The sequence below is a fragment of the Rousettus aegyptiacus genome, unplaced genomic scaffold, assembly GCF_014176215.1.
Source record: "Rousettus aegyptiacus isolate mRouAeg1 unplaced genomic scaffold, mRouAeg1.p scaffold_m13_p_4, whole genome shotgun sequence".
Lineage (NCBI taxonomy): Eukaryota > Metazoa > Chordata > Mammalia > Chiroptera > Pteropodidae > Rousettus > Rousettus aegyptiacus.
In genome coordinates, this window is record NW_023416307.1 from 157,468,478 (window position 1) to 157,492,651 (window position 24,174).

The 24,174-nt window shown below is 58.2% G+C and overlaps 1 protein-coding gene across 11 annotated transcripts in view; it reads right to left on the reverse strand.

The window, feature by feature from the left end:
- ITPR1 (inositol 1,4,5-trisphosphate receptor type 1) overlaps positions 1 to 24,174 on the reverse strand; it is a 260,469-nt gene that overhangs the window by 73,343 nt on the left and 162,952 nt on the right. For 6 of the 11 annotated variants that reach the window (XM_016133135.2, XM_016133133.2, XM_036219254.1 and 3 more), the window contains 4 exons: positions 17,986 to 18,021; positions 16,784 to 16,834; positions 11,887 to 12,019; positions 9,794 to 9,984 (listed from right to left, as the gene is read on the reverse strand). In XM_016133135.2, coding sequence (XP_015988621.2) covers positions 9,794 to 9,984; positions 11,887 to 12,019; positions 16,784 to 16,834; positions 17,986 to 18,021 — 411 coding nt within the window. The remainder of the gene's footprint in view (positions 1 to 9,793; positions 9,985 to 11,886; positions 12,020 to 16,783; positions 16,835 to 17,985; positions 18,022 to 24,174) is intronic. The other 5 variants (XM_016133137.2, XM_016133134.2, XM_016133132.2 and 2 more) reach the window with 2 other exon arrangements.

The following is a 24,174-nucleotide window of genomic DNA, read 5'->3' on the forward strand; positions in this document are numbered from 1 at the left end:
CATGGGAGCAGGGGCGTCTGAGCACGCCGCTGAGGACAGCGCGAGTCGGGCTGCGGGTGCGGAGAGCCAGGCGGGGCCCGATCACGCAGCGCGCCAGGGCGCGTCGCCAGGGGGCCGTGGCGTCCGCACTCTGTGGAAGGGAGGCTGAGCCGGGGAGTGTGGTGGCCGGCCTTCCGTTCGGGGGACGTGGCTGGCGGCGGCGCAGACGGGAGCAGTGTGTGGGGCGACAGGCTATCTCGGCCACCCAGGGGGAAGGCGCTCAGTCTCCAGACGCCCCCGTCGTGGCAGGCGGTGCCAAGCCCGGCTCCTCCAGCCCCGGCTGGGCCACCCGAGCTGTGTCACTTGCCCTCAGGGTGCCAACCACCCGGCTCACCATCTCACTATCGACCCCAACTGGATGCTCGCTACAAGATGGCAGAGGGTCGCGTGGGCACAGAGTGACTCTTGATGAACAGCCAGAGGGCGACCGATGGCATCACGGTTTTGAGCTTGGGGACCTGGAGGGGAGCACTGACCTGGACATGGAACAGGACAGGGCAAGCGGGGGTGGGGCGGTGCTGACGGACATGCCAGGGTCGCGCTGGGAGTGAGCGCAGCCGGAGAGGAATCTGGGAACGAGCAGAGGTGGGGCCGGGAGCGCTGCCCTCGGGTGCCCACGGGGGTGGGGGGGACGACGGCGACGTCACCGAGGGAGTCTGGAGGAGAAGACGGCCAACCGGCTGGAGACCTGGCCTCAGCGTTTTGGATGTTTTAGGCTTAAAGGTCAAACGCCGCCAGGAAACCCTGTGTTTGCCCCAAGGAAACCCTCGGCAGGAGGTGGCGCCAGGCCATCAGGAGGTGACCTGAAGTGTGCTCTGGGGCGGGCCGGTCCGAAAGCCCTGACCGATGGAGACTCTGCCGCTGCTCAGGGGTCTGGGGTCCCAAGCTGCACACACGGGTCTCCCAGGGCGTGAGCAGCCTTCTCTGCCCCCTAACGCTGAGCCAAAAGGAGGCAGGCGGGGGGGCTGTACCACATCCTGGGAGAGGCAGTGCAGGAAAGGGGAGAGCACTCCCTATCTCCCCCCCCCCCCCCGAAAGAAATTAGGAAAGGAGAAGCAGAGCCGTCCTTCCCTGCACTCCCACTGATCAGCCGAGTAGGTGGCCAGAACACCCTGGCACTAGTCGCCTGGTGAATGTTTACCTGAGACCTATTTTTGCTGCACCGGTGATGAACACGGGGCCGAGGGGAGAAGTCCTGCTTCCCCCTGAGCAGGTTAGCCTTTGACAGCAGAGTCACCACACACAGGGGCTGGGCAAAGGCTCTCTGCAAAGGGCCGCACGGAAGATAAATACTCGAGGCTCTGTGGGCGACTCGGTCTCTGCCACGGCTTCTAAACCCGAGTCGCACGAGGGCAGCCACGAGGGTGCTAAAGGAACGAGCGTGGCTGCGTGCCAATAAAACCTGGTTTCCCAAAGCAGGCGGCTGGCCGGGTGGGAAGGGCCAGCCGCAGGGGTCCGCCGCAGCTCAGATGGAGGCAGGGAGGGGCCTTCCCCGCCCGGAAGCCCGGAAGCTGCTTCGGAAAGCCGAGGAGAACACAGACCTCCCGGTGGAGCTGGAGGAGAGGGGGAGAGAGACAGGGAAGGAAGAGGGAGGGAGACGGGCCGGACCCCCTGTGGATCCGACCAGGGAGGTGAGGGCGTGGCTCGCTCCTGAGGGCGTGGCTCGCTCCGCAACTTTCCGCGTTTCCTCCGACGCATCTTCCTGACGCATCTTCCTGCTGTTCGATCCTACGTTCCAGATGACTCCTTCTAGAAGCTAATTCCCGCATGTGAGTTTTGCAGGAAGAAAGCAGATTTATGTTCTTCCAGAAAGCTCCCCGCCCCGCCGGGCATCCCAGACACGGAGGACCGACAAGCAGACGCATGGAACTGTCCGCTTCTGCCTGAATGCTGGCCTGGCTGCTCAGCCACGGCGGGAGCTGACGCCGGCTCCCCGACTCCCCAGACGCATGGGCAGGGTGCACACGGTGCCCTTGCGCCACCTGCACGGGCGCGTGCTGACAGCCGCCGCACTGACTCCGGCCCCCGCGTGACCGAGTGTCGGCCCCCCGCCTGGAGAGCGGCAGGAACTGCGACCAGGAAGGAGCTGTGGGACCTGTCACTGTCCTTCTCAGGGGAGTTTGCCCAGGCCCCGTATTCCCAAGGATGGGAATGCGCTTGAACTTTGAGTTTCTGCCTCGAAATCTGGGGTTAGAGCAGCCGTCCCGACAGACCCTTGTTCGGTGACGTGCCATTTCCTGGGGATGGAGAGGAAGGACAAGATGCACACGGCCAAGGAATTATTTGGACCAAAAAAGAGAGAAAAGGAAGGAAAGACAAAGGCCTGGGTCAGGGAGCATGTCATGCCACAGTGAGCGCACGGCCCTTGGCCTGCTCTGCCCAGGGCGCCCGTCAGGGTCGGGAACCCACACCCGAGGTGCCGGGGTCCCCCGACCTCTGAACCTCGAAAGTCATTTCACGGGGACTCGGGTGGATCGTGTATGAAAACAACAAAAAACAGAGCACCGGCCGCCCCAGGCCGTGGGGGCGAAACCCAAGAAGTCAGATTTCTGATGGAAGACACGTTTACTAAAATGAAGCATATTTTTAAATAAAAATGTTAGTAATAAAAACTGCCACATCTCAAGAATTTTCCAGGCCCCAACGCCGCATGGAGCGCCGTGTGTGAGCCGCCCTGTCTCTGAGAGGCGGGCGCCCAGCCAGGAGCCGGGCTGAGGGGTGGAGGAGGCAGGACTCGGCCCGGTGGCCACCCCCACGGCCACCCCCGTGGGCCATCCAACCGCCGTCTCACAGACGAGAACACTGAGATGCGCTGTGTCCTGAGGAAGTCCAAGGTCACCGGCTGGGGTGGGGGGGTGGAGCTGGATTCCGACCAGCTGTTTCCAGGCCGGAGGCCAAGCTGCTTCCTGGGCCCCCGACTTCCCCTGGAGGCGGCGTCCCCCACGTCCCTGACCCCAGTGGGCAGGGTCTTCGCTCCTGGAACCCAGCTGGGCAGCCGCGCCGGACAGAGCCCTCGGCCTTCTGTGGAGGGGTGCGGGCTCCACCAGGGCCGTCTGCTGGGGTCCGGCCGCCTGCCCCGACATGTTCATGGCCATGGCTCCGCACCCCCCATGCCGGGAGGAGGTGTCTTCTGGCCCCACCGCTGGCCACACGGATGAAACCCAAGGTCGGAAATCACCACACACCAGTGACTCACTTCTGACCGTCCTGCCAAGAACGACACGCCTTTCCGCGGCCTGCTCACACCCGGCCCCGCTCCTCCGCGGGGTGACCGCCCCGGCAAGTCGAGGCACGCCTTCCTCGCCAGCCGGCGCCCCGCTCCCAGCCGAGGGAAAGCACGCGCCCTGACTGCCAGCTCACGGGGCCGGAGGCAGCCCGGCGACCCCCGCTCTCGCCACGACTCCTGGGAGGAGCGGTGGAGTACACATCTCCTGCTGGCTCCCGGGCCGAGGCCTCAAGACAACCTCAGAAACCAAATGCGTGCTGAGGGGGGGCCCAGACCCAGGGAAATCGCTCCGGGATATGCAGGCCATGTTTCCTGACGGCACATGTCACGTTTTCCGAACCTAGCTGCATTTGTGCAGCAAAGAAAGCCCCACACCCCCCCCTCCCGGGCATGTGTGCAGGCGAGACCGGGGTGGGGGAGCACACGTGGGCAGCCACTGTTCCCTGCGCTTCTGCCCCCGGAAGCACTGAGGCCTCGGTTTTTCTTTTTTTCATATCTCGTCTCCCGAGTTCCCTGTGAGGTCCTCTATAGCGGTCCCTGCACACATGTCCCTAAACACCTGCATGTGCCTAAGAAAACCTGAACGTCCGGTGCGTTCAAAGCTGTAACACTCGACTCCTCCTCTTCCCCAGGTGGGACAGCTCTGTCCCCTGCACGGAAGAGGAAGGAGGGAACGTCCCCCGGGGGCTGGTGGGAACATCTCAGGCAGGAGGAAGGAACACAGGAGTTGGCAAGGACTTGGGGGACGGATGCAGAGTGCCGGCAGGCTTGCCGAGCCCCGCGTGTGCCAAAAATTAATTCATCAGCAAATGCTTATTTTATAGTTTCCCACTTGCCACACAACATCCAGCAGAGAGGAAGGCTTTCTCCTGGGGGCCGCAGGGAGGGGGTGGCGCCAGACGGGAAGGGAGCCGGCAGCAGCTCCTCTTCGAGAGGAGCTTGGTCCCCTGGCCCGACGGTGTCACCCACGCCTGGGCAGCCCACAGGCAGTGGGGCCGCCTCCTGCTCCTAGAGGCAGAGGGCTCGCCCCTGAGTCTGAGCCGCATGGAGGGCGCCCAGGCGGGAGAAGTTCGGGGGGCGATCTCCAGCCCTGCGCGCTGCCATCGTCAGAGAAGCCGGGGCAGGGGAGAAGGTGCTGGGAGACTCAGGGACACCGTCCCTGGGAGTCCCCTATGCCAGCCCGGGAAACATCCTAAGTCCTGCTCCAGGCACGTCAGGGCTTTAGGTGACGATGGCCAGGACACAGGAGCAGGCTCGACATGCGGGTACCTGGCGAGCCTGGACGGCTTACCCTAGGGGCCACACACTGGGTCCTTCAGGGTCTGGGCAGTGAAGGGCAGAAAGGTCAGGACTTCTGAAGAACAGCAGCCGCACTGACCTCGTGCGCAGGACGGGGCTGGGTTTTCACACGCCATCCGAAAGGGGAAGGACACATCGAAACTTCCACCACGGCAGGGCTGGACCTCAAGGAGAACTGAGCCCCTCTGTTCTGCAGCCGTGACACCCGGCTCGGGGCCTTGACTGACCCATGCTCGGCGCTCAATCGATTATAAGGGGCGTGGGGGAGCCAGTCTCCAAAGACGGCTCCCCAATGCCCTTGCTCTCCGTGCATGCCCATCCCCTTCTCACGACGAGCGGGGGCCCACCTCCCCTCCCTCCGAAGCGGGGCTGGCCTTGTGCCCGGCTCTGACCTGCAGAAGGGGGCAGCGGTGCCGTACGAGGAAGCCCAAGCCCGGGACTGGAAAGGGTCGGCGGCTTCCACTCTTGCTCCTCAAAACGTCACTTCCTGGACTCCAGCCACCACTGGATACTCAAGCCACAGGGAGAGGCCCCATGGAGAAGAACCGAGGTGACGGCCAGCACCAAGAGTCGCAGCCATGCAAGTGGCCATCGTGGCCCCTGCGGCCCGATCGAACCCCCGTGACTGTAGCCCCAGCCGAGGTCCCGCAGAGCAGGAGAACCACACCGAGCTCGCCCCCACAGGGACGTGACAGGGGCCGGAAGAGCCGCTGCTCTAAGCCACCGAGCTTTCGGAGGGTTCGGTTTGGGGGAGGACGGGACAGCACGTGCCCGTCACGTGATGAGATTGCTGGCGTGACGGGACTTCTGGCACAGAGGTCCAGGGAGCTGCTCCCGTCCACTGAGCTCTGCGGCCACGATCCCACCCCCGCCCACGGACACCTCTGGCTTCGCGCACGACGGGAGACTGTGCACGGGCCGAGCCATGTTCCCCTCCGGGTGCTGGTCTCCCCCCCGGCTCTGCACCGTCGACCTAAGGAGCAGAGCCATTCCTGGCGGGGGCGGGGGAGGGGGGGCTCTGGGGAGCCCGGCCTCTAGGGTGCGAGCCTCGGCCCGCGGCTTGCTGCCCGCACGTTTGGGGGCAGGTCCCCTCGCTGCCGTGCGCTTTGGTTTCCTCACCTATGAAAAGGGGGGATCGGGGCACCTACCTCACGGGGAGATTGCGGGGATTAGATGAGACGGAGCGTGAAGAGCACGTCCCCGAGTTCCTGGCCCACAGGACGCGCTTCGTAAACGCCACTGTCACTGTCCGCGTTGCGGTTTTTACTTCGGTTGTTTAAATGACCACACAGTAAACCTGACGGTTTTTGGGGCCCTGTCCTACGGACTTCCACACGTGTGTGGACCAGCATGGCCGCCGCCGACACAGCAGGACACACCCAAGCGCCGTCACCCGACACGCTCCTTGGCGCCTCCTTTGCAGCCAGACTCTCCCCGCGCCTCCTCTGGCCAACGGCGGCCTGCTCTCCCCCGCTGTGGTCTTGTCCTTCGAGGACGTCACGAAGCTAGCGCCACGCGGGGTGTGGCGGCGCCTCTCGCTCGGCGTGGGGCCCGAGACGCGCCCCGGTTCCCGCATCTCCCGGGAGGCCGCTCCTTTCTGCTGCCCGGATGTGCCGCCACTCGCCCGAGCCCCATGTTCTAAATAATGACATTCAGAAACCAGGAAAGTCGTTCAGACATGAAACCAGCCGGCGGCCAGTGCTACTGGGTTCTAAGAACTCCTGGGAAAATGTCTAATAATTGCTTAAAAAAAAAAAAAAATCCTGATTCAAAGCTCCAAGGACCCCAGGAGTCTGCACTTCCGTCTCGGGCGGGACAGACAGAGGAACAGAAACCCAGGCTGGGTTCCCTTGTCCCCCGCACCCCGCTCTGGGAGAAACCCCCGCCAGGCCCCAGGGCTGCGTGGCTGACAAACCCCGCAGGCTCGCCGTGACTGCCCTTTCTGCCAGAGGCGCGAGTGGAGGGTGGCCCACCTGACCAGCCTCCCTCCCCGAGACTGCGGCTCGTAGCGGACAGGACGTGACCACGTGACCATGCGCAGAGGGTCCCAGCCCTAAGCGACCCAGCCCCCGCCGGCTTCCCCACTGGTCATCTGCCGCTCTGCCGCTTTGAACCAGCTCCTTCGGGAACGTCCAATCACTCCGCCTTCAGGGTGTCTGTCCCTAAGTGGCCTCAGACAACTCGAGTCCCACACTGTGTTCTCCAGGAAGTGAAGGGCAGGGCTGGGGGGCTCTCGGCGTCAGCTCCAGGCTAGAATCTGTGTTCCTGGAAGCACAGGTCTCGGGGGGGGGGGGGGGGCTGGGGCGACAGTCTCCCCTCCCACCCTTGCGAGCGCAGAAGGGAGGGGGGAGGGGCGAGAGGGAGGGAGGGCATGTGAGCCCTCCGTGCAGTGTCCCGGCCCCTGTCCTGTACCCCGTCCGGGCAGGGCGCACGGGCCACCGTCCCCTGGCTCACGGGCTCAGCAGCTCCCTAGGGAGGAACCCCCCCCTCACCCCGCCCGAGGAAACTGCTGGAGCCCAACTGTGGCATTTCATCTGGAGCCTGAGCATATGAGTAACGAATGTGTGAAAACATGAAACTAATATTCATAATTACTTTACAAGATAAAGAACTTGAAGGAAAAACAGCTTCTGTGTGCCTTGCCGTCACCATCAGGCCACACCGCGGAAAACACGGCCCGTCGCCAGCCAGCCCCAGCCCTCCGCCCCCGCCCCCGCCAGCCCCTCCGCGCGCCGTTACTCCCTAATGAGCAAGCGGCGTTTTCCTGCGGCTCGTCAGCGGCTCCGACAGCCAGCGGGGGCCCCGGCCTCCCCGTCTCCGCACCCGGCCGGGTGTCACCCAGTGGACAGATGCTCGCTCTCAACGACCTGGGCACCCAGCCTCCCCACCACTGGGTTTGGGACCTCTTCTGCTCCCCACTTTTTTGAGGTATAACTTCGGGGCAGTAAAGCACACTGATTTTAACTGCATGGCTCGCCAATTCTGAAACAGACACGTGCTCATGCAACCACCAGCTAGACAAGGATGTAGACTATCTCCTGCACCCCAAAAGGCTCCCTGTGCCTCTCCAAGCCAGCATCCTCTCCAAGTGACAGCCGGGTCTATCATTAGATTCACTCTGAGCTCAGGTTCTCATTAGCTCTCCCCAGAATTACTGCTAATTAACTTTTTAATGATTCGACTGTCTCCTGCTTTCCTCAATTTATCTATCCCACACTGCCAGACTTACAGCCCTCAAATCATAGCCCAACCCATCCCCTGGCCCCTCTGGCCTCCTCCGCCCGCTCTGCTCACTGCCAAGGGCCCAGCAGGGCTCAGTCCCCCGCCCCCCCCAGGCCCAGCTCCGTGTCCAGCTCCACCTTCCGGGTCCATAACCCGCCTCGAAGCCCATCTCGTGGAAACTGCCTTTCAGCAGCGCCTCACGCCGATGTCCTGCTCCGTCCTCAGTGGGTCCACCGTACTGTCCCACCTCCCGAAGGCCCCGCCCGTCACTCTCGAGACCTGGCTTCCTGTGAGCGTGAGCACGCTTTCCTGTATCCTTGCTAGATTTTCGACTTCTTGAGCACTAAGCTTCTGGGATTTCTCAAATTAGTAAAGCTTAAAAAAAAAAAACTAGGGAGGGAAAGGAATAACTTAAGGTTTCCAACTTCTTATGTGGCCAACGGAGGAAAAAGCGAACAGAACTGTCACCCTCTAGCTATACCATTTCATTAAAGAAAAGATACGGGAGCTAAAAAAATCAGAGAGGCTATAATCTCAGAAGGAAACGGTCCGACGGCCCCGCACACCGACACGTCTGGTGAGCAAACGGCTCACTCGCTGCCCTCGTCTTTCACGCTTGGCCTGGAGAGGCTTCTCCAGCGCCCGGCGGTCCCCGGCCCAGCTCCGTGCACACAGCGGGAGCTCAGTGAACGCTGGCTTCGCTGGTCCCGCCCCTGGGCGTCACGTGACCCAAAGACAAGGGGCGTCTCAGCGCTGTTCCGCCTGGCCCGGCACCACGAACACGGCCCGAGGGAGGAGAAGGGCCGCAGGCTGCACCCCGCTTACCGTCAGGCTCGCACCTGACGCAGTCAGACGTCGGTGCCGACATGCGACGGCATGGGTGCCCACATGACAATCAGGCATGCCGTGGACCCTGCCACGGGCACAAGGCTCGATGCGGTACGTGCCGAGCGGTAACTGCACGAGTCTGTGCTGGGGCCACTGGCGCCAGCCGCGCAGGGAGTGCAGGGCCCCGGCGCCTGGCTGGGAGCGAGCGCGTCTGGAGCCCGGCCTGCGGTCCCCGGGCCTGGGGTGCACCTGCCCAGAGACACGCACTGTCCTAATACGCACGAGGGACCCAGACACCATTAGTTTAGACTCCGATTTCAAATTCAAGACCCAGAATGTAATGTCAAGCCAAATATACCCATGAGGGTGAATCGTGTGGCTTTTAAGTTACATCTTAATCAAGCTGTTATCAATACACACACACACACACACACACACACACACACACACAGCTAGTAATTCAGAGAGCCAATGAAGAAAAATGTACAAAGGGAATACTAAAGATATTTAAAAGAATCATTGTGATTGCCATTTCTACATGAAAATTATATATGTTATTAAAATTCATTAAAATTGTTTCTTTAAAGACCACTATTCTAGTTTTTATTGTTTTAAAATATATACCACACCCAGCACACAAAAAGTCATCGACTCATCTTTAACAAGTCTAGCCTGGCTCTTCCCTCTCCGTGTCGGTTTGGTTTTCTTGAACCGTTCAGTTAAAAGGCAGAGAAATTTAGAGCCACTAACAGCTACAGTGTCTATAGATACAAAAATAACATCTAAACAGCACACACGGTCCAAATGCCTTCCCGGTCATCTTGTGACGGGATCGTCCCTGACTGCGGATAAAAACCGCAAACACGCGTCACTCGGTCACTCACTGGACAGACCCGTGTGGAGCACCAGCCAGGCCCCAGACCCTGGGCCAGCTTTCCTCACACGCCCTCAGCATTTCCCCAAGTTGCAAACGTAATTCGTGTTTTGGAACCGAGTCTGCATCATGACCGGATGGCCACAGCCAGGCAGCGCTAAAACTTATCTTCCAGAACAGCAGAATTTCACGCTGTAGGGAGGAGCCGTTTCTCGGACAGGAGTCTCGGCAGCGGCTGGGTGCCTGTCTCCCAGCACGGGCTCTGCTCCTGCTCGGCAGGGTTGTGAGTGACGTCGCCTTCCTACCTGTATGGTGGTATTGCCCCCTTCCAGAAGGGCGATGGCCAGGAGGATGCTCTCGTGGAACACGCGGTCACTGGAAGCGTTCATTATGAGGTCGATGACCAGGTTGGAGGCCCCCTCCTTGTCGAGGTGGCACTGGACGTCGGCCAGGCTCATCTCAGCTCTGCTCACGGCGCTGGACCCGGAGCCTCCCCCTGGGGAGATGCAACATCGTTCGTGTTAACCGCGGCCAGGGCAGCGGGCGTTACCGCGTATCGCTGTGCCAACTCTTTACACACTAAACACGTGTCTCTTTTCACCTTACGCACAACTCCACGTGGAAGGTACCGATGATCAGCACAGAAACGAAGCCACTTGTCCAAGGACGCCCACCTCTAAGCAGCAGAGATGGTATTTGAACGTGGCAGATACGATAAAGGACAAGACTTTTCCCCCATGAGACCTAAAGCCATCGAGCTGAGACTCTCCCTTATAGGAAAACACAATGACCTGGGCAGAATTAAGAGCTGCTTGAAGACACAAACCAAGCTGAAATGCTCCTTTGAACACGCCTAAGAAAGCACGACTCATGACAATCACGTCGGCCCACTTTCTAACAAATCCATCCTAGCCCCAAACTCACCCTGTCACATAACTCCTCTGTTCATTCATTCGGCAAGTGTTTACTGGGTGCTTCTGGGGAGCCAGGAGCCAGCGTGGGGGAGTGGGCAGAGCAAACGAAGCTCCCATCCTGTGACCTTCAGAGGACACGCCTAGCCCTAAGCAGAGAGAGCCCCGCCACTGAGAGGGGCGGATTCTGTGCGTGCGTGGAAAACGCCTGTTTGAGAACTCGCCTTGCACAGTTACTGGCAAGAACTGAAACGCTGATGTCCATGGGAACATGGACCGATCATTTCGGAAAAGGAACAATCATCTCGGTCCCTCCCACAGAGCTCAGGTCAGACGCCGCCTGCTTCCGCTGCTGGCCCTCACTGTCCATCACGCCTCCTACAGCTTCTCGGAGCAGAATCCGTCTCCAGCATGTCTGTCTCCAATCCCCTCCCCTTGACCTCGCAAATTTATTGAATGACCTCACCAGAGGACGTCCAGAGGAACCATTCTGAGATGCTGTATGTGCTTGAGACTCACTGGGACCTTTCGAATGAAAAGCTAAGGCCCCGTTTTGGGGACACCCTGGGAACTGCAGCTTCTCCAGAGCCACGTGCCCTGCGAACCGAGCAGACGTGCTTCCTGCTTCCAGGTTTCATTGGGTGGGAAACCCGAGCCCCCTCCCTGGAAGGTGCTGGGGCACAATTACTCAGTGCCGCATTTTTCTGAGTCACCTCCAGGGCCCACCAAGAATCATCAGAAGACCAGAAATCGGGCAACTCACTCTGTGCTTACAGCACTGAGCTCCTGGCCCCTTAAAACCAAACCCAACACCCACAGCTGAGTTCAGCGTTTTGGCTACTTTTGCCTGTAATAGTGCTCACAATGTTTTGAAACGCCTTTAAAGATCTGTTTTTAAGATTTCTATACAGGGATGTTTTGGATAAACTCCCATAAGCCTCTGGGGAAGGCACACAGCACGGACATTAGAATTCGATATACTGGGTTTGTATACTGGATCCATCAGTACCAAGCCTCCGCCTCCTCTGTTAAACTGGGACAACAGCATCAGCTACCCCACAACAGGCAACTTGAAGGAGGAAACGAGGTAAGGCATGCACAGTGCTTAGCAGAGCCCTTGGCACTCGGACAATGCACAAGAAAGGGTGGCTTCATCGTCCTCACTGCCAACCTCATTGTCATTTTATGGGACAACATGAGTCCTAACAACCACAAGAAAACACACAATAAAGTCAAGTCCCTTGAGTCACTCGGATGTCACCGAGAGAGTCACCATGGAGGGGAAGGAAGAAAGGCTCAGCCCGTGTCTTACTGCAGGGAAATGTTTTCAGACGTCGGCATGACAGCAGACCCAAGACAGAACAGGTTGATTTAAAAAAATCCCACCTGTACCCCAAATCCACCTGTTCGACTTTCGCCCTGCTGTGCGGACATGGGCAGCTGTCCGGCAGCAGGGGAGCCGCCGATGAGCACGCCACGCGGCCTACCTCCTCCCCCGGGCTTGCTGGGTCCTCCTGGTGACAGCGGGCCATTGCCAAAGCTGGTAAGGCTCTCTCTTCTTCCCGAAGGTCTGATGTTTCCATAGTAACGGTTGACCAAAATTTGCCTGAGCGCCTCACCCTTAATTCAAACAGGAGAATGAAATCAGTGTCTGAATTTAATGCATAACTGAGCGACTCGTGTTCGAAAAAAATCACAGGGGTACTCAGGTATCAGGGGCTCAGTGTCACTCGGCGAGAACACACATGATTAATAATAATAATAATAAAAGCGTTTGGAACCTCTGAAAGTTAACTTCTTCAATATTTCCTCAGGAAACTAGATCATAAAAACGCAGGGATCTAGCATATCAACCATCTGAGGTACTCTCTCGCACAGTGATAAAGACAACACGTTAATTTTGCAGGGCAACTAACAATAACGAAAGCAAACAACAAAGTCCCTGTAGGGTAAGCCAGCAAAAGTTGGACAAATTGAAAAATCTTACAGGTCGCCTTCCGCGAAGCAATATAAAAACGTTACTCAAGCACAGGGCTTATTCCCAGGATCCTATAAAAACATTAAGGTACCTTGAGTAAGAAAGCATAATGGAACAATAAGCTGAAAGCAAGGCTTTCTTACAGAGTCGATGGGCCAAGTGGTGAAAAAAAGGAAAAAAATTATGCCACACAAAATAAATTAGTGACTGACATCAGCTGTGCCAATCAGCAACCAAGCATCACGGAAGAAAGAACACTTGTGATTTGTTTTGAGACGACGTGGGAGGCAGGGAACAGGGAAGGCTCGCGGGAGACTGGGGTGCCGGATGAGGCTTCAAACTCTTCGGATACCGTGTGCATGGGTTTGAACAGTTCCCTAACACAAAGTTTAAAAACTATAAATATCAAAGCAATTGTGGATGGGAGCTATAGTAACTCCTTCCCACAATGGAAAAAAACCTGAAACTCTGATTTGACGCCTAAGCCTGGGGCGTTGGCCAAGCAGCAAGGAAGCAGCAGGGTGTCCTCAGCTCTAGTCACGCTTGGGGACTCCAGACCACCTCCCAGTCTGGAAGCTTTAAGAGCCAAAGGCCGTGCGGATTCTCCCCCCTCCCCACCACCCTCCTTCCCAGGGATAAAGCCGGAAGGCACGGCCTTCCTCTGGTCCCTCACGGAGAGGGGCGAGTGAGGGGCCTGGCAGAGAGGAAGGTGTTAAAACCGGGCCGGTCTCTCGGCCCTTTCAAGAGGCCTGCAACCCTGACGGTGAGTCTTTAGAATTCTAAGTGATTTGTTAATAAGCGCCCAGAACAGGTCTGGAGACGTCCAGCTGAGGGTGGCGGGGAGGCCAGGGGTACCCCTTAAGGTCCCAGGGCCACATTGCTAGGTTTTCTCCTTTACTGATCCATGCTTCTAGTCAAAGACTCCGGGGACAGATTGAGATGAGGTACAGAGGAGAGAAGGGAGTCGGGGGTGGGCAAGGGAAGTACTAATTTTTAAATAAAAGTTCAGGGAATAAAAAAATCTCCATTTCCCCCTCTCCCTCCCACCCACAAACATGTCTCTTGCTGCAAAGGAGGGAGCTTCTATTAGCTCAGGGAACGCATTCGCTTCCTCGAGCAACTGCGAATTCAAAATTCTGACAGTGCTTCCAAAGGAAAGGCTGTTTGTGATGTTTCCAAGCACTTTTTAAATAAACTGCTTCCAGAACAATATCCTTTAATGGCCTAGAAAACCACATCTTGGTATAAAGACAACACTCTGGTCAAATCCTCCAAAGCTGCCGCCGAAAGCACGGGTGATTTAAAAGGATGACTCCATTAAGAGAATTACTAATTTCAAAGGAACGTTCAAGAAAGCCTCCTGAGAGAGAAAAGGGGGACAGGAAAGGTTACCTCCACGTTGACTGTAACAGGAGATTAAATGCCATTTCCCTTTTCACGCTTGTGAGGCATCTACCTGCTGGTCTATCGATGAGAAGCGGACTCCGCGCTCCCACGAGAGGGAGGCTGGAGAAAACCTCCTGCCCCTACCTGAACCCCGCTGGCCCGGGGGAACACGGTCCGGGAGGCGGGCGGCAGGTGTGACGTGGGGAGGCTGTGGCCACAGCAGATGGCCGGTGCGGCTGGCACAGCGGGGATGTGGGGTGTCCCCGGGCCAAAGGGTCAGGGTGAGTGTGACCAGCCCCCCCCCCCGGTCCCCCTGCACCCCCTGCAGGGACGGCAGGCAGAGCCTCAGCACTGCAGGTCCAGGGGGGCCCCGAGCCGCACACGCTTCCTGCTCCCCACGGTCCCGAGGGGCGCGGGCGAGGCCCTGGGCAGTCTGCCGTCCAGGAAGCAGGAGGCGAGGGGAGGGTCACGTGCCATCGGCAACCTGCGGAGCCGAGGGACAGGCCGGGCGCCAAAAACAAGTCACACGGGGGCTCGCGGACCCATTCTGCCGGCCCTTCCACAGGAAACCCCCGCGGTCACCATGGCAAGTGGTGCGTCCAATGGCGCCCTTTTCCCCCATAACGGGATCTTAGAAATGTGCTCGTGGAAAACGTGTGCACGCACATGCACACACACACACTCCACTCACACACTTTTATTTTTTTCCGTCTTAATTATAAGGTTTTGGCACATTCACGTTACCTTCCCTACACACACACACACACACACACACACACACACAGCCCTCCCTGTGAGGGAAAAAAAACCAGGTAGCATGGGGGATTTTTAAACAACAAATCAAAACAAAATGAGATTTATTCCTTTTCTGAAAAGAGAAAGACAGAATTTTTGGTAAAAGGGGATGGAAAAATAAAACGGATAAGCCTCATTAATAGTTATACGAATGCCTAACGTGAAAACTTGGGTTCGGGGAGAATTCTGTTTTTCCGAAGCCGGGGATTAATGGAGGGGAAACTCAGGTCTGCAGGAGAACATTCCCGGCCACCTCGACACAAACCCCTCCAGAGCACAGAGCTGTTCCGGCGCGTCCGGCCAGGAGACCCAGCTGCAGGGGAGAGAAACTGACTTCCCGGACGGCGTCACTTCTCCACCTGTCACGCCTGGCCACGTGACCCTTGTGAAAAAAACCTCACTAGCTTTTTTTTTTTCCAGCAGCTTACACCTACAGCGTGCAAACAAACATCAGATGCTTGTCTCCGCTAAGAAATTCCACGCACGTCATCTCGCCTGAGACTGAGAAAAGGCAGTGAGTGTTCCGTTCGCCCGGGTGTGGTGTTAAAACGGTGACGAGAAGCCACGAAACCAGGGGCCACCTTGCAGCTGGGGGCCCCGGGGTTTCGCTCCTATCGGTGAAACTGGTGGCTGACGCCCTGTGGGGAACGCAGGTGGGTGCCCCACGCGGCACTCAGGAGTGAGCGGCGCCACACGCAACATAGAGAAAAAGTGACCTTTCGGCTTCCCGAGGGCCGGCCACCGAGGGAGCCTGTGCTTCGTGAAAGGCCACGGTCTCACACGAGCGGCGGCCGTTCGCACCTCCGTCAGCGCGGGGCGGGGCCTCGGTTTAAAAATACCCTTCCTCTTCCTACCCGCGGCCACCGAGCCACTGAGGCGGCTCCACTTGCGAGGGGACAACGGTTGTGACAGCTGCCAGCTCTCGTCACAGTCCTGCTGCCACTGTGCCGAGTGCGTCACGGCCCTGCAGGACGCTCCTAAGGGGTGGAGATGCACTGACCCCGTTTCACGGCAGCAGAAACGGGGGGCCCCGGGGCTGGACTGACCCGCCCCGCGTCACACGGGCAGGGCCTGGCCGGGGGCCACTGGACCCGCCTCTCGCCCCGCAGCACCGCCCCGGGGAGCTTAGGGCACGAGGGAGCAGCTACTCCTGCCGCCCGGGGCAGCCGAGGACAGCAAGTCCACGAGTGCCGGGGGGCCCCGGTCCCCGAACGTGGCGCATGAGGGACGCCGGAGGGGAGGGCCGAGGGCCCACTTCTGGGGAGCTACTCTTCGGTCAGCGCCTGTGACGAAATCACGAGCGCGCACGGGGTCGGGCCGGCCTGGGCGGGCAGGGCTCCCGGCCACCCGCCGGTCTTGGGCTTCCACCCTCCAGGACGCCGATGGCCACGCCTGCAAGGTCCCCGCCACGACTGCCCATTTCCTACCCCCCGGCCTCGCCTCACCTCTCCGAGCCTGCTTCCTAACGCGCGACGGGGGATGGAGGCCCCGTCCCTGGGTCGACGTCGGCAGGAACGACGCTGACGGGGTAACACGCGTGGAAGTCTTGGCACAGCAACCGGCACAAGGTGACGGAGCGCACAGAGAACCGGGGCGCCTGCTTCCTCCCCAGAAACGGGCGACGCGAGCCTACGACGCGCGGCTGGCGGGAGGACGGCCCCGCGACCCCGCCGCCCGGCCCGGCGCCCCCTTCCGGGAGCCTCTCCCGGGCGCGCGCTTGCTCGCTTCCGCTTCCTGTCAGCGGGCGACGTCGCGAACCGCCGGGGCAGCCGCGGAGCGTGAGGCGGCTGCCGACTTTCGGAGATCGGCGGCGTGCGGGCGGCGTGCGTACGTGCGCACGGCGTGCGGGCGCGGCCCCGAGGACAGCGCGTGCGCAGCGGGAGCGGCCACACGGAAGCAGCTCCTCGCCGGCGGCCTCCGTGCCCGCGAGCGTCTCTGTCGTTAGGCTTTTAACAGAAATCGCGCGTGACGGCGCTCAGCCACTCACACAGAAAGGGAGACGGTAACTAAGGAAAAGGCCCGCGCAGAAGACGCGGCCCGACAAGCTGGCTGGGCCGCCGCCTGGGCACCGGCCGGCTGTGGGGCGCTGAGCAGATGCGTGACAGGTGGACCGGCCAGTTAGCTTGATTTACATAAATGCCTGTGATGGGTCCTGAGCCAGTTAATGCTTCAACAACAGCAACGACGAAAGTGGCCGGGGGCTCCCGGCACCCCGGACTACGTACCCTTTTATGGTCTTCCAGCTGCCTCAGGGGTGGACTCGGCTCCTGCTCCTGCTGGGCACGCAGAAATTCCACTCTTAGCGCACGCTACGAAGACGCTGCCGGCTTCAGCATCAGGCGTGAGCGCACGCGGGTGCGTGGAAAGCCGCGGGGTGGGGGTGGGGGTTGGGCTGTCTTGTCTCCCCAGGGAGACTCTGAGGTTCTGGTTACTGCTTACCGCCGCCCCCCCACCCTGGGGCGCAGCCAACAGTGAGCAGGCATAGGACTTTTTGGGTCAACATCATTTTTTTTGCAAAGATTACAAAAAGGATGCTCTGTATCGTGTATTTTTACATGGACCCAAATGGGGTTCCAATGCACGACTCAACCGGGCAGGTCCTCGTGGCTTAGGCATGCATCCCGCACAGCGCATGCGTGAGGACACCGAGGCGCCCCCGCTGGGCACACACGGACACGGGACGGTGGCTGTCCCCGACCCACAGGCACACAGCGTCCTAATCACAGCTGTCCCCGCTGCAGAGCCCCGATGAGGACGTCAGGGACTGATCGTCACCACGGCCCCCTGCAGCTCTGCCACGCTGGCTCCCGTGGCACTCGTAAGGCCCTTCCACAGACGCCTCCCAAGCGCCGTGCACTAAGCGCACCCTGGCTTTCGCTCCTGGGATCCTGGAACGGTTTCTGAAAGTAAACTTGGACCCCTGACAACGTGCCTCTCCAGAAAGCTGCTCCGTGGCTCTGACGCCTTAACGGATTCCAGTGCCTCATTTAGCAAGTGCCGCTGGCGACAAGGACAGCGTGTGCTGAGAAACTAACTCCATGAGCAGCTCTCACCAAAGCTGCGTGTTCCTACCCGGAACTTCCAACCTGCATCATCTCTGCACGGGACCCCGAGCCCAGCTCATGCAACAACACAGAGGTCTTGACGTTCCAGGATTTCTCGAGAGAACTTTTCAAGACCGAGATGATGGTTTTGGGCGAAAGCCCTCAGAGAGCCACAGCCTCACCTGGAGGGGCCCTGGCTTCACCTCCAGCTCCTCAGAATTCGGTTTCCACCCCGAGCCACCTCAATGACAGCCGTGATCAGCGCCCGGCCGGGCCCCCCCACCCACCCCACCCTTGCCACCGGACAGACAGGCTGCACAACAAGTCAAACGCAGGGGCACCCGTATTTGCTGGCGCTGCAGATACAGGTGGGCAGCACCCACCTCTGTGGCGTTCTCAGAATCCGGAGCCTGTGGCAGCTGGTTGGGAGTAAAACGAAGCAGGTTAGTTATGGTGCGCGCGTCCCGTGGGCCACAAAGAAGTCCAGAGACCAACACTCAAGGACAGAACACAGACGGCACGGTCCAACATGAGGTGACCTGGCTGTCCCGCCAATTAAGGGGGCGTCAGCAGTTGGGGGGGACACACTTTCTCTGTTAAACGGAAGAGACGACTGGCCTGAGATGGAGAAACATTTAACATCAGGGAAGAAACAAAACCGTCCACCACAACCGAGAAGGAAATGCGTCTTAAAAAGAAAAAAAAAAAAAGTCCGAGGAAGCCATACCACACGCCCGCTTTGCTCACCCACACGGAGAGGAAAAGCCGGAGGGTGCACAGCCACGGGCCTCGGGGCGGCCCCCCCAAGTGACCCCGAGCTGCGAACACCCTGCGTTACCACCCTCCTTCCACTAGCCTTCCTGGTCCCCCACCCCCCAAGTGCTGGGCCCGCCTCGCCGGGGGAGACCTGGGCCCTGGGGTAAGATGCCCTTCGGGGTCCCCAGGAAGGGAAAGGGGGCTCCCGAATGCAGCCGTGCCCCCCGTGCCTGTCTCTCGGGGGGCCCCATGGACTGGGCTCCCCGGCCGCACTCCTTCCAGACCAGGAAGACACCCCGTCCTCAATGTCATTATTTCCAACAAGAGATGTCGCCGAGGGTGACAAAAGGTAACTGTAGGGTGCCATGTGGTGGCTGAAAGCGGGTGTGGCTGGCGAGAAGTCACGGCTCCATGCGGGGACAGTGCCACACGGCTGTCCTCGAGGCCACATGCTCGGAGCAGGGAAGTGGCATCAGATGGAACCGCCAGGCCCGGCCCGGGGCACCTGGGCCAAAGCCACGCACCGGGCACGGCTGGATGGTTCAGGGTGCAGTCTGGAGCCCTGGACTGAGGCCAAGGCTTGCACTGCAACGGGGTGACCTTGGCCTCCTTCACGGTGCTCTGGCTGAGTGTGCTTGTTGGGGGCAGGCCAGGGCAGGTACAGGGAGCATGTGGGGACTGAGCCGTGAGGGCTGGTGCCGTCTCAATCCGGCCAACGCCAGCCCTTAGGTGGTCTGATTCCCAAGATGGAAAAAAAAAAGTCCTTCATGTAATGCTTATTACGTAACCGAACGATTTCTGCCATTTTTTTTCTGTTTCCCAGCAGGTAAAATGAAGCACAGATACAGGGGATCTCTTCAAGCACAGAGATTAAACTAGTTCCCCGAGGACGAGGCACACAGGGAGGGCAGCTCTCTCAATTCTGGACAGAAGACCTTTCGGACAGGAGTGCAACCCACTAGCGTCAAGGAGAAACATTTCCCTCTGCGGAGGGTAGCTTCCTGCGGAGGTGGGAGAGGCGTAAAGCGGTATGGAAAACAGGAGTCGAGCAAGGAAAATAAAGCCGGAGAGGCCATATAAATAAGGTCACGATCCAGGAACGCACCTGAACTCTATCCTGGCGTTCTGTCTGCTTCAGGCTGAAGAACTAAAATAGTGCAAACACGTGTGCTGTCCGTCCTTAGTGCAAAAGCGGCACGTGAGCAAAGGCGGAATTAAAGCACTGCAGAGCAGGGAGACGTACAGATGGGCGAGGAGTCCTGTCGTCCACCGTTTGCATCAGCCACATGCCAGCCGACACTTCCTCCATGCTCACTCACGTGAGCAGCGCGGAAGAATGACAGGCACGGCCGGGCTGCAGAAACCCACGGAGCTGCCCTCTGAGTTCCTTGCCAATCACAACCAAAGTTAAAGGAAATGAAGATAATGGGGTTGGAGCTGCATGGTTTTTGTTTTGTTTTGTTTTGTTTTTTTAATTCTCTCGTCTGAGATCTCTTTGTCCGAAACAGCATCCTGTATTTTTACAATGCTCACAGGTAGTGTGTAGCTATTCCTCCGTCGCTCAGAGGTCATTGGTTTCTGAGTCGTTTTATGCTTTTGTACTGACACTCTACTGAGTCCCTAAACTGCTGTCAGGCTTGTTTCTAAATTCATTTAACTTTTAAAACAAAAATTAAATTTACGTTATCTCTCTTCTTTGAAGCCTTTCGTGAAGCCTTTTGAGACAAGAGAGGATGCTTTGCAGCCCCAGGAATCACCATTTAGACAGAGGGACCATGTTTTAACGCTATCCACTCCTGGAATGGGATGGAGAAACCGAGTGCTGGACGGGAGTCACGTGACCAGGGCTCTGCAGACAGCGGATCTCTGTGCGCCCCTGAGCTGGACACTAACACTGGGTGGGCTTCCACCTTTTGCCCTGAAGTTCAAGGGGACCACAGCAGACATTCCTTAGGATTCCTTCTGGTTAAAACATGAAGTAATGCTGAGTATATTGTCAGTAAACTTCATTTCATAATATCTAACCGGCAAGTTCTCTAAGTGACACAACCCACTGGGACATCACGTGACTGCGGGCATGGGAAAGGCCGAAACATACCTGGCATGTAATCTGGTCACCAAATTTACTAGCACTTCCTCCTATGAAGATTCCTGCTACATTTCCTTGAAGATAAGGTTATTTGAAGCCGCAGCTTTGAAAAATACAGGCATGTGAATACGCTACACGTGTTCAAATAAGATAATAGCTAAATATAATATGCAATGCCCAAAGCAGAAGATAACGTTAAGTAAATGGAGTGATTTTATAAGCGCTTGTTATCGAAGTTAATTTTTTTTTTCCATGTTAATTCATCTTCAACGGCCTCACGTTAAAGGGAAAGGTTTTGAGAAAACGGGCATGTCTGAATTTCACAAGTCTTGTCTTCCCCCACCTTAGTCCTAGGACCAGGTGCTGACGCCTCAGATCAAGGTGGAGCCTCCCAGCCCAGCAGGGGACTGGCAGCAGCCTAAAGCTGCCTGGGTTTGAACTTCGCCTCTTCACAGGCCTCCTTTGATCTTAGGTCTTCCCGGCGCTTTTAGACGAGGTCAGCAAAATCAAACGTAACACAGGCAAGATTTCCGATGACTGGCTTTGGAGGAGAAATTCGAACGGAATCTCAAGTCCCTGAATCCCAACTGTCCTTCCTGGGTGAGGCCACCAATCAGGTCGTCATGGCGACGGCACCTGAGCGGTAACTAGATACATGCCCGGAAGACCCTGCTGCTCGCCCCTGCAACGCAGAACACACGAAACATTTTATCGAGGGGCAAGTTTCTACTATAAATGAAGAAAATTATCCTTTGTCATTCTTAAGTAAAGAAGAAGCCCGCAGACTTCCTGGGTTACTATTTCTGGTGCGTGACAACGGCACCCACTCACTCACATCCATTCGTCTGTCCGTCTGCCAGTCCACGTGTGCCTATGACCAGGAGCAGAGAGCACAGACATGTAAAGACCCTTTGTTTTTTACTGCCTTCAACAGCGTCTCTCTACTGTCCCTGGGCTTTGATACTTTTCCTTCCAAATAAGACGTCTCCGCCCAGGGACCACCCCAGCAGAAGTCGAATGCAGTTCAAGAAATGGAGCTGCCTTGCAGATATAGTTATCAGACCATTAAAGGGAATTTATACTCTCTCACCCCCCACAACCAGTATTCAATTCCTCCTCACCCACTCACAACCTCAAAGGAGAAAAACAAACAAACAAACAAACAGCGCGATGGGCTTGCAAAGACGATTGCTGGGCCCTGTCTTTCATGAGCCTTTGAAAACCCACGCTAAGAGAACGGAACTCTTTTAAAAAAAAACAGCGGAAATAGAAGCTACCTAACGTTTCAGCAAAACAATGTTAAACCTTCACATCTGCTAACATAATACCTTTGCTAATGGCATTTGTTTTTAGAAACCAAGTAAGTTTCACCAAATAATTTTTGGTTTCACCAAATAATTTTTTTTTTAAACCGCATTCTGACTTGACCAAATTATACAACTTCAGTCGTTACGGAATAACGTCAGCATTAAAAAAAAAAAAAGGCCGCGTGCGCCAGCGCGCCTCCCCGAGGCTGGGCTGCGGCGCCCGTGCGCCCCGCGTGGAGCCCGCCTGGCCCGCGGCCGCCCGCGTCTGACAGTAAACAGCCCCGCCGCGTTTATTGGCAATTACTGCTGAAGGTCACACATCAGCAGTAAGCCTAAATTCCAGGAAAAAAAGACGTTCTTATGTAACTGCCGCCTGAATGTTGGCAGGTGCCCAACCCAGCAGCTCGCAGCCATGCAGAAAGTAGGGCAGCGCCGCGCGGGGCTGGGCAGCGCGAGGGCGCCCCCTGCAGGCGGCATCTGGCACTTCGCGCGCTGCTCCTCCGCGCCTCCTGGATTTTGCAGTTTCCGGTCAGCGACGCTTTGCTTGCCGAAGCACGTGGTGGGGGACGCAGAGGACGCGGGGCTGCAGCCGCCCTCCACACCGGGGGACGTCAACCCAGCTTCTCTGTGGCAGTGCAGAAAGGGGGACTTGCGAGCTGACCCCCAGTGGCTCCGGAGATGTCACGGTGACAGTGATTAAACGGGGACCGCATCCCCGATCCTTACGAGCGCTGCCTGGCCACGGAGCCACGGCACGCACGTTCTAGCGCCCGGCTCTTTGCCAAGGACACGTACGCGGCAGCGCGTGGGTGGGCGGGTGCCTGTCCTCTCCCCGAAGGCGAGCGCTTCCCATGGCCCGCCCTCTGGTTGGCAGAGCACCTTGCCGCTGAGGGAAGTGGCTTGCGTAGCCACCCGTGGGTGCAACTCGCTGGCTGTTACTGGACCTCTCTGCTGAGGCGGGAGTCCCCAGACCATGAGTGCTCATGACCCCAGGGGCTTTCGACCCCTCTCGAGGTTGATGGCAGTCACTTAACGTTACTTCGTCCTATTGCCCGTCTGCCCCCTGAAACCGTCGACTGCAGGAGGGCAGACGCCGTGTGTCTGGCCGGCCTCTCCCGGCCTCCTCCCACTGTGTCTGGGACGCAGCGGTTCAGCATCGACCTGTGTCCATTGGAAGCTGTGAGTGGGTACACGAGGGACCTTTCTGGCGGTGGCGACTTTCCGTACCTTGATTCGCGTGCATCCGTCTGTAACTAGCCATCCAACAACACACTTCAGAATGAGCGGAGGCACGAAATGCAAACAGCTTCCTTTTCTCCTCCCCTCATCTGTACCCCTGCCCTGTCCACCAAGGAGAAGGCGAGATCAGGGAGTATGGACACAGATTCTGCCCCTGTTTGCCACAGGAAAAGAAAGGGGGGGAGGGAGGGGAGGAGGTGGGTGGGCCTCCTCCTCCTCCTGGTTTCAAGGGGAACGTTCTTCTAGAGCTACAAGGCGGCTGGGGACGCCCCATGGGGCAGGGACCCTGTGACCCTGTCCTCACTTTACTCCGACTGCTCGGGGCACTGACGGACTCAGCAGGCGCTGTGTTTTTTTCCCCAAGTCGTTCACTGCACACCTCTCTTGAGACGCCTGACTGGCCTTTCTCAGCAAAGGGTGGTGGCCCTTCCCCAATCGGGGTACGACAGGGTTGCCAGATTCACCCCACACAGTCTCTGGGGCTGTTCCCAGCAAGCTGAGCACCCGGAAGGTCGGTCTGCGATCCCGGGGTGAGGCCCTGCCCGCACAAACCCTGGCCAGCGTCCGCCCCCAGCGAGCTTCCGCAGGGCCCCAGCTCACGCTGACAGAATGCCGGGGGGGGGGGGGGTGGACCGCGGGAGCTGCAGGAGTTTCCAGAACAGCCGTGAACAATAAAGGCCAATCAGGCAGCTCTGCTCGGAGGCCCAGATCCAACAGCCTGGGGGCCTGGGGACAGCACCGTGTCCAGGGCTCCACCGGTTGCTAGGGGTAACAGCGGAGAAGGGATCCACAGTTGCTTCCTCAGGGAATTTTCAGAGAATCCAAGTAGCTGCCAGAACATTCTTCTTTTATAAACAGACAGGATTCTATTTCCTAGAGTATAATTATAAACACACCTGCTCCGACTGCGGAATCTTTCCGTAAGCAAGCGACGACGTCCCAGCCAGGAGACCCGAGGTCTGTCCTGAGCAAGCCGGTCACTACGGTGCAGACCATGGCGGCTCTGATCTGGGGTGCTTCTCCTTCCCCAACTTCACTTGTCCCGAGGCAAACAGAGACACAACCTCAGTGCTTCAGAGGGAACTTTTAAGTCGGCGAGGCATTCACAGCTCTAGGCAGAAACGAGGGCGCCCAAGTGTGAAGCTGGGCAGGGCGTGAGTTTCGGTTGCGAGAAAACCAAA